We start from the raw sequence: 10000 nt of genomic DNA, 5'->3' as shown, positions 1-10000 counted from the left end.
CTTCTCTGTCCCTGCTCCCTCCTCTCTTCCTCTTTTCTCCTCTATCTCTTCTTCCCTGTATCTCTTCTCTGTTCCTGCTCTCTCTCTGCCTCTGTTCTCCTCTGTCGACCTCCCTGACTTTGCTTTGCCTCAGAACTTCACGCACCACCACTGTGCAGTTTGTTTGTGGCAGTGTGTGTGTGTGTGTGTGTGTGTGTGTGTGTGTGTGTGTGTGTGTGTGTGTGTGTGTGTGTGTGTGTGTGTGTGTGTGTGTGTGTGTGTGTGTGTGTGTGTGTGTGTGTGTGTGTGTGTGTGTGTGTGTGTGTGTGTGTGTGTGTGAGGGAGAGGGAGAGGTTGTGTGTGTACAAAGCGGATTCCAAAAAAGTTGGGACACTTTGTATTCTGTGAATAAAATCAAAATGCTGGCATTTTCAAAACATCTAATATGTTAATAAGGTAGAGCATTATGTACAGACAACATGTCAGTTGTTAAAGTCGAGCAGAATTATTGTTTTGAGGTAATTATGTGATCATTTAAAATTTGACCCACGCAACAAATCTCAAAAAAGTTGGGATAGGGCCAAAACATGTTGTAATAGTTGGATAATTCTAAAAATTACACAAGGAAGAATATTTTAAAAGGAACTATATTGACTGCCAACATGAATGCACAAATAAAATACCATCACATAGAGACTGTGGCACTCAGCAGCGAAGATTTTGAGGGACTAATTACTTATCTATTACACAGAAAGATTGAATTATCAAAATTGCAGGCATATAAGGCCTATTTCCGTAATATAGAGTTCTGTGTAATCATTGCACGAGTTATGAGATCATGACATACTCGTGGTCAATAAGCAAACTATGACACTCCAACAATGACAGCTCTCGAAAAAATGACCATAAACACAACACTTGATTAATGCACATGATGCAGACATTAAACAGTGTTGCATGCGGAAAAGCTCATTCTATGGACCTAGGAGACATGTGAAACTGTCCTCCGATTACAGAATGGAAAATATTTAATCCTTTTTGAAAATTATGGAGTCATGCACCCTCCAGGTTATATATAAAATGAATACTTCAGCTCGATTTAGTGGTCAGTCTGAAAGACAGCATATATGATGGTAAGGGGGTCCAGAGGTGACTTGGTTAGGGTCTTCTTACTCATGTAGAGCATTAAAATGAATGTTGAATGATACATACAGACTTTAAACAGCAAACATAGCTACCAAGGCATTATATTTTGGAGCACCGCCTTTAGATATTGCCCCATAATGGTGGCAAATTCCAATCTCTACTATGTTCCAACAGTGTGGTTCCATCATAAGAGTAAACAGGTCACAAAATTGTTTTCTTGCAGTCAGGATATGCCACATATTAAGCATAACAAAAAGGTAAACAAGTTGAAGAACACACCTATCAATTGAGCTGCTGAAATCATGTCTCGCACATCAGAATATCTAATTTTTGAATAAAATTATGCCTTCAGGCAAAGTATTTAACTGTTCAGTCTCATCCCTTGTGTTGTGTTTAGTCTTATCCAATATAAAAAGCATTTTATTGGCCCTGTCCCAACTTTTTTGGGATTTGTTGCAAGGGTGAAATTTTAAATGATCACATAATTAACTCAAAACAATAATTCTGCTTGACTTTAACAACTGATTTGTTGTCTGTATATCATGTTCTACCTTGTTAACATATTGAATGTTTTGAAAATGCCAGCATTTTTATTTTATTCACAAAATACAAAGTGTCCCAACTTTTTTGGAATCCGTTTTGTATTTTGTAGGAGTATGTGTCTTTGTGAATGAGAGGCTACATATTTATGTTAGTGCCGAACTATGTGAGCGTGTATTTGTGTGTTCATCTATGTGAGCGCGTATTTGTGTGTTCATCTGTGTACTAAGCTTTCGTGTGTGTCTGAGTAAGCGGGTTTATCTGAGGTTTGTTCTTGTTTATATGTGTTTCAATCAGGGCTCTAAATTAACACCAGCCAACCGGCCAAAGACTGGTGATATTTCAGTTTGGTTGGTAGAAAAGACCAACTTACTAGCCACTTTGACGCATTAGTGAATGTGTGTTTGGCTAGTAAGATTAACATCTACGAGCCATTTTGGCTGGTTATGAAAACAAGTTAATTTAGAGCCCTGATTTCAATATACATTAATGAGTGTTTTCATCTGTGTTAATGATAGAGAGAGAGAGAGTGAGAGAGAGAGAGAGAGAGAGAGAGAGAGAGAGAGAGAAAGAAAGAGAGAGAGGTGTGTTTGTAGCCTCGTGCGCCATCCTACGTACGTACTTCCGCCAAAGGATTGGCTCCACTATAGTAGTATTATGGGATGGTCAGGACCAGGCTAGTGTGTGTGTGTGTGTGTGTGTGTGTGTGTGTGTGTGTGTGTGTGTGTGTGTGTGTGTGTGTGTGTGTGTGTGTGTGTGTGTGTGTGTGTGTGTGTGTGTGTGTGTGTGTGTGTGTGTGTGTGTGTGTGACACATGGTTTAGTTGGTCCTTGTTTGGATCACCTGTTATGACGAGCGGAGTAAGTGATGAGGGGAATGTATTTATGTGTTTGTGTGTTTATGTCTTAATGTGTTTATGTGTTTGTGTGTTTATTCCTTAATGTGATTATGTGTTTATGTGTTTGTGTGTTTATGTCTTAATGTGTTGATGTGTCTTCCTCACAGGATCTCGCAGGAGACCCACCCTCAAGAAGAACAAGAACGAGCTTCTGAATACGGAGGAAGCCGAGGGGGACGCATTAGGTAAAAGAAACACAGACATACCGCACGCACGAACACACACACACACACGCACGCACGCACGCACGCACGCACGCACGCACGCACGCACGCACGCACACACGCACGCACACACACACGCACGCACGCACGCACGCACACACACACACACACACACGCACGCACGCACGCACGCACACACACACACACACACATACATCCTCATACACAGAAATCCCCATAGCGTTGGGCAGCCATTAAGAGATGATTGAGCGTAGCCTAGCTCTTCTGTATGCAGACTGAGGTAGACTGAGGTAAACACAGTCAGCAACTCTACAGTACTGTAGACGCTGTGTAACGCTACGCAGAATTTAAATGCTCAGCAGATAGCGCGCTGTCCTGTCCTCAGGGGTGTGTGATTAAGCTCAGACTATGTCAACAGGAGAGCCCGGTGGATCAGCTGAGGAGGGGGGTGGGGGCTGGGGGGGCTGGGAGATAAGGTTTACCATGGGTCAGCTGATATTTAAAAAAATAGTTGAGGATAAGCACCTCAATTTTAATAATAGTTAAAGTAATATATCTTTTAATGCAGACCCTCTACATTATGTGCCTTGACTAGCCTGAAAACATTGATCTCATATCCTCTCTCTTTCCATGTCTCTCTCATTGTCTCTTTCTCTCTGTCTCTGTCTCTGTCTCTGTCTCTGTCTCTGTCTCTGTCTCCCTCTCTCTCTTTCTCTCTCTCTCTCTCTCTCTCTCTCTCTCTCCCTCTCTCTCTCTCTCCTCCTTCTCTCTCTTCTCTCTGCAGGCTCTCCATTTGCCAGGGCCAGCCTGAAAAGCTCCAAGCTGGAGGGCTCCAACTTCCACAAGCAGGAGCGCCGCCTGCGCTTCTTCATCCGCCGGGTGGTGAAGACGCAGGCCTTCTACTGGACGGTGCTCTGCCTTGTGGGGCTGAACACGCTGTGTGTGGCCGCGGTACACTACGACCAGCCTGACCTCCTCTCGGACTTCCTCTGTAAGTGGTCTTTTCTTAAAAGTATTTTTTGGGGGCTTTTCAGTCTTTATTGTTTTTTGTGAGACAGGATAGTGGAGGAGGAGAGACAGGAAGTGAGTTGGGGAAGAACCGGCAAAGGACCCGGACCGGGAATCGAACCCGGGTCGGCCGAGTGGTAAACGTGTGCCCTACCCTATCAGCCATGGTAGGGCCCCTCTGTAAGTGGTCTTGACTGACTGGCCATTCTGCCCTATGAAGTAAAAAAGGCAGTAACTGCATTGTTGTGGAAAATGAGTTACTATGACTTAAAAGACATACTATATATCAAAGTTTGAATTTATATAAATTGATCTGTGCAAAAGGTGGTGATATTAAGTAACAAAACTGCAGCATGTCAATAATCTCCCGAATATAGTTAGACTGGATTGCAGTATCATTTTAAAGTCATTTTACTCAGTTTGGAGCTCTGCGCCGTTTTTTTTGTTGTGGCTTTTTTGCTTTGTAGGGCAGCATGACAAGCCCCATATCCTCCTCCTCCAGATGTTCCCGAAACAATGAATGAATGCATTTTCATTATGTCCATCATGTAATGTTTTTTTTGAATTGTTATAGTTAATTAGACGCACCATGTGTTTTGAGTTGCTTACTCATCTGGCCTTGGGGAACTTAACTATTATTTGTGAGGTAACAACACTATTAAATGTGTTACTTACATACTTTATGTCAGATTGTTATTTCTTGTGCAAGGTTGTGGAAGAGCTTCTGTCTTATGACATCTGCTGTAGGTGACACAACACCTGCTAGAACATATTTACAATCTGGTTTTATACAGATTATATTCACATCCTGATTTGAAATCATCTTATTCATAGATTTGTCTACATTGCCTCCCCAAAGCAGATCATGACTGTGAACCACACACTCTGTTACCTACAAACGGTCCGTAGGGATTTTTAGACACACATTTGATTTAAACTGAATTCTTCTTCTTCCAATGTGGTTTCACATTTTGTTTGTAAGTTTCCAATCCTGTCCTCTTCTGTCTAGATTTTGCCGATTCTTCTTCTTCTTCTTCTTCTTCTTCTTCTTCTTCTTCTTCTTCTTATTTTTCTTCTTCTTCTTCTTCTTCTTCTTCTTCTTCTTCTTCTTCTGGTTTCAGTTTCCAATCCTGTCTTCTTCTGTCTTGTGTGTGTCCTGTCTAGATTTTGCCGAGTTCATATTCCTGGGCATCTTCATGTCTGAGATGTGTATCAAGATGTATGGGCTCGGCACACGCCCTTACTTTCACTCCTCCTTCAATTGCTTCGATTGTATTGTGAGTGGCTCCTCTACTTCCCTCTGACATTTAGACAAATTTAGACGCAATGATGTTCATAATTGTACTAATATTGTTTTTTTTGTGTGTGTGAAATTTAATTGACGAATTCACGACAAATTTTGTTACCTATCTTTCTGTTTGGGCTCTAGGTTGGATTAAAAGTTTAATTAATCACGGTCCCGAGTCAGGCAATGCTTATATGTGAGTCTTTAGTAAGTGAACGATGGAACTCGCGGCCGCTTCCACGGTCCGCTGTCAGAAAACCCCACAAGCAACTTTTGACAGCGTCGGATCGAACGAGTGTCGTGGGAAACACTTTTTATCTGAAGCATCGCTTTACATATCGGATTCGGATTTGTATCAACTGCTGGCATTCCGTGATGAAAAACAGTCTCACAGCAAGTTTATTTGAGCAGCATTTTTTCATTACGAGACAGACATGCCACGGGCGCCGCGCAAATGACGTCATCCTACCTAGTGCCCCTTTTAAAAAAAAGAAAAATCATCAAATGTACTAACTGCTTCCTCTTGATCTGAATATAAGTCAGTCATGTAATGTGTGGCAATAGGATAGGGCGATTTTTCCTAGGGGAAAAAATGATACATCAATTTACAGTAGTTCTGTGCAGCCCAACAGATCCCTGAACAGTGACATATTTCTCTATTTTCCTCCCCAATATCTAAGAAGCATTCAGTTGTTTCGGGAAATAGTCTGATAGCTTGTTAAATGGTCTATTCCAATTCAATTATTTATGCAAAGCAAATACAGTACTGCATCTAAAGTGCTACGGCCGTATCCAGAAATGGGCTAAATGGATTCAAAAACTGTATAATGCAACCATTTAACTCTCACAAAAACTCGTTTGGTTATTTCTACAACTTATGATTGAATATAAATGTAAATACCGGTACATTCAACTTAAATATCCTGCAAAAACAAAGAAAAGTATCATGTGTTTGAATTCTCAGCTATCTAAACTTCTAAACTATATTACAGTATAATTACAAAAGGTATTTTTCTATGCGCTGATTGTGTTAAAGTGTTTATGAAACGAAAACAAACGGTCATTCCCATTAAAGCCTTGTTTTTTCTGATAGCATCGATGAGACTTTGAACCCAATCATCCTGGAGGAACTTGTGAAAATGGCAACTCAAAGTGTGAATTCTGTGAAATTTGGTGTGACTAATGAGCTGGGCTGTGACATCATAGAGGGGAGTCCCTGGTTTGCTAGTATGGCGATCTGAGAAAACAACACACATTTGATGGACCCACATCTTATAAAGGAACCAAAATTCTGATACAAACATCAGCGTGTCGAAAAAACCACACATCCAACCTCATGAGAAAAAAAAAATAGCAGCACAAATCTATTTCAGAGGCACTGATACATCTGCAGAAAGTGACATGTCTGACAGGCGAAGTGACGATTGTTGACATAGCCTGACAGTTCGTTTTGTTTATGCTTACGGTTGCTAAGGGCGCTTTGCCATGACCCACAGATGACATGGCGTGTGTATTTGTTGACAAATGGGGGGCATTTTGATTCAATTGCGCGATATAGTGTGATTGAAATGCATGTAGGCTACATGCAAAAATATCATCAACTAGAGAAAAAACGGAGGTATTAGGCTGTTGGAAAAACACCCTATATAGCCTGAGTCCTCAGCATATTTTTACCGTTTATCATTATTATTATTTTTTGTGCTCAAAGTCACAGGCGTCGCGTGTCCCTCAGCCGGACTCTGAGGACGAGGTGTGTCCAAACGTCAGCCACACGTGCACCACAATACTAAAAACAAACAATCAACGCTTCAAAGTAGGCCTACGCTATGTGCATCTCTGTTTATTCGCTAAGCAGTAGCAGGACTTTTTCTAGGATTTTTTGGCATGAGGGAGCATCATGGCAGGTTACAGGGGGTGAAGGGTGTTCCCTCCCATGAATGAGAAATGTATTAGGGGCGCTCAAATATATATATATATATATATATTATATATATATATATATATAATATATATATATAGAAAAATAAAAGTATGAGGGTGCACCCACGGAGGTATGAGGGTGGAGCGCCCCCTATTTCCCCGTTCAGAAAAAGCCCTGAGTAGCCCAATCTGTGAGTTGGCTGTCCTCGACTGAGAGCACCACGCTGATGTGCGGATATCCTCCCAAAACCAATTTATTGACCAGTTGAATGGCAATCAATAAAAAGTGCATATTCCGAGAGCATTCGCATCGGTTTGGCATGTAATGTGCATTACCCTTTCCTGAAAACAACATACAAAGCAGATGGACAAGGTAAAACGAGTAGCCTAAAGCAAAGCAGTGCACTCACCCGAGCAGTTACAGGGGCAGTTTCAGTCTGCACGCCGGCGATGTCAATTGTTGGAACTGCTTGAGGCAATAGCATTCTCTTCAGTCCAACCAAGCCCGCGACCTCCACATTTGTGGTGAAGCACAAGGGGTGGAAATGTGCCGAGCACAACAGTGACCACGAGCTTGCTTCAAAACCACGCATTGGATCCACAGAGCCCTAGCTTGATTTAGCCTTCTCCTTGTCGGCCACAGTTCCTTGATTCTCATTCTTCACAGAAGGGAACTTGTGCAAAGATATTCCTTCTGTCAAGTAGCCATTTTTGCAGCTGGCACCGTTCGGCCCTCCAGCAACACACTGCTTGACACTGCGCTTTGTTTTGGTACTAGCCGCCATTGATCTGAACAAGGTGGAATGAGGTGAACTCACCCCTTCTATGTCACGCATATCATTTGCATAAAATTTGCATGTCACCAAAAAAACACTTTTTGGGAACGTTTTAACATGACTTTTAGGACAAAATATCACCCAGACCATATCCCATTTTATTCACAAGGCTTAGAACTTTCAGAATCTGTCCTGGAAATGGTCAAATTCCTTTACTTTGTTTTCGTTTCATAAACACTTTAAGTTTGATGGTCGATACATAATTGATTGCCTTGTTTTAGCGGCACACTGTTGTTCGACCTCAGGTTGATATACAGCAGGGATGGGCAACTTTCCTGATAAGGAGGGCCACATTTCTTTAGCGCCACCATCGGAGGGCCACATGACCAGGGATGTGACTGCTATTCACGGAGTTCGAGTTGCAGTTGGTTGCTCACTGATGATATTGTTTGGAAGGGATAGGAGTGTTATTTATCGGCCCACAGTATAATTACAACGGATAAATTCAGTAATGGTATAAAAAAATCTGGTCATTATTTTTTTTCATAAAGTTCTGTTTTTACATGAGGGCAGCACTGAGTGAGGAGTCGGGCCACATGTGGCCCCCGGGCCTCCAGTTGCCCATCCCTGATATACAGTATGTAGAGTATGCGGAGTGCTGTCAATGCACGTATGCCTGTTTGCAGCCCTGTGGATGTGCATGTATGTATGCATGCACATATACACTAAGAGTATGCACACGTTTATAAATGTATATGGATGTGGTTTTGTGTGTGTGTGTGTGTGTGTGTGTGTGTGTGTGTGTGTGTGTGTGTGTGTGTGTGTGTGTGTGTGTGTGTGTGTGTGTGCGCGTGTGTGTGTGTGTGGCACAGGTCATATGTGGCAGCATTTTCGAAGTCTTTTGGGCAATGATCCAGCCTGGCACCTCCTTTGGCATCAGTGTGTTGCGCGCTCTTAGGTTACTGAGGATCTTCAAAGTGACCAAGTGAGTATGTCCACATGTCTTCTGGTCTCCTGTCCACCGCTGTGTCTTGCCCTGTCCATGCCTGTGCTGTGCCTCCACAATCTCCTCCGTCTCAGTTAAACGCTAGTCCAGTGATTTTCAACCTATGGGCCGGGGCCCACTGGTGGGCCCTGAAGGTATACCAAGTGGGCCTTGAAATAATATTCTAAAAATTATAATCACATTTTGGTGTGTGTTGCTGCTGATTTATGTGAGTTTTATTCGTAATTGGGTCAGAGGTGGGCCCCGAACATTTGTGACAATTTCGAGTGGGCCCCAAGTTGGAAAAGGTTGGGAACCCCTGCGCTAGTCATTTGTCTGTCTGGAGTCTGCTTTAGATGCCCCCGTGATGTACCATTAATCACCCCTTCAGCACACCTGACTGTCATAAATCAATTGTGCTCTTCTCCCTCTTCGTCTTCTTCCTTCCCTTTCTTTCTTTTTCTCTCTCACATGCTCTCTTTCTCTGTCTCTCTTGCTCCATCTCCATTCTTCTGTCTCTCTTTTGACCCCCACCCCTCTCTCTCTGTCTGCTCCCCCCCCGCTCTCTCTCTCTGCAGGTACTGGGTATCGCTGAGGAACTTGGTGGTATCCTTGCTCAACTCCATGAAGTCAATCATTAGCTTGCTATTCCTACTCTTCCTCTTCATCGTGGTCTTTGCCCTTCTGGGAATGCAACTCTTCGGGGGCCAGTAAGCATCAGCATTTAACACCCCATAAAATAGCTGCGCTAACTGCAGAACGCTACTGACATTGTTCAGTACTTAGAGTGATACTGTCCCATTTTTGGAAATAAGCTTATTTTACACCTCTCCTTGAGTTAAATGGTTGAGTTTTACCTTTCTACTGTACTTACAACCATTCTCTGAGTATGGCAGTGCAATGTTTACCTCTAAGATAGCGGTTAACATTGAGTTCTATGAGACCAGCTGGCAATGTTAACTGCAAGCTTAGAGGTAAAATTTGCACTGCCATACTCAGAGAACGGTTGAAAGTAGAGGAGAAAGGTAAAACTCAATCATTTAACTCAAGGAGAGATGTGTAATAAGTTAATTTCCAAAAATGGGATAGTATCACTCTAAATCTTTTATCCTATTTAGCACTCCATCAATGAATTAATGAATGAATGAATTAATTAATTAACTGTATAGAGTGTCCGTATTTGTTACTATATTACAAGAAAAACATAGACTTTTCTGCATAGCAAGCACCCATCTTTATTTATTATTTATTTTTATTTTTTATTTCTCTTTTTTTTCTT

General features: G+C 42.1%; 1 protein-coding gene across 1 annotated transcript in view; it reads left to right on the top strand.

The window, feature by feature from the left end:
• Positions 1–10000, top strand: part of cacna1aa (calcium channel, voltage-dependent, P/Q type, alpha 1A subunit, a) — a 180790-nt gene that overhangs the window by 73307 nt on the left and 97483 nt on the right. Inside the window, exons 10-14 of the mRNA XM_063218156.1 lie at positions 2670–2747; positions 3532–3738; positions 4920–5032; positions 8609–8721; positions 9300–9431. Coding sequence (XP_063074226.1) covers positions 2670–2747; positions 3532–3738; positions 4920–5032; positions 8609–8721; positions 9300–9431 — 643 coding nt within the window. The remainder of the gene's footprint in view (positions 1–2669; positions 2748–3531; positions 3739–4919; positions 5033–8608; positions 8722–9299; positions 9432–10000) is intronic.

Source organism: Engraulis encrasicolus, chromosome 2 (genome assembly GCF_034702125.1).
Source record: "Engraulis encrasicolus isolate BLACKSEA-1 chromosome 2, IST_EnEncr_1.0, whole genome shotgun sequence".
Taxonomy (NCBI): domain Eukaryota; kingdom Metazoa; phylum Chordata; class Actinopteri; order Clupeiformes; family Engraulidae; genus Engraulis; species Engraulis encrasicolus.
This window is presented reverse-complemented; position numbering and strand designations above follow the sequence as displayed.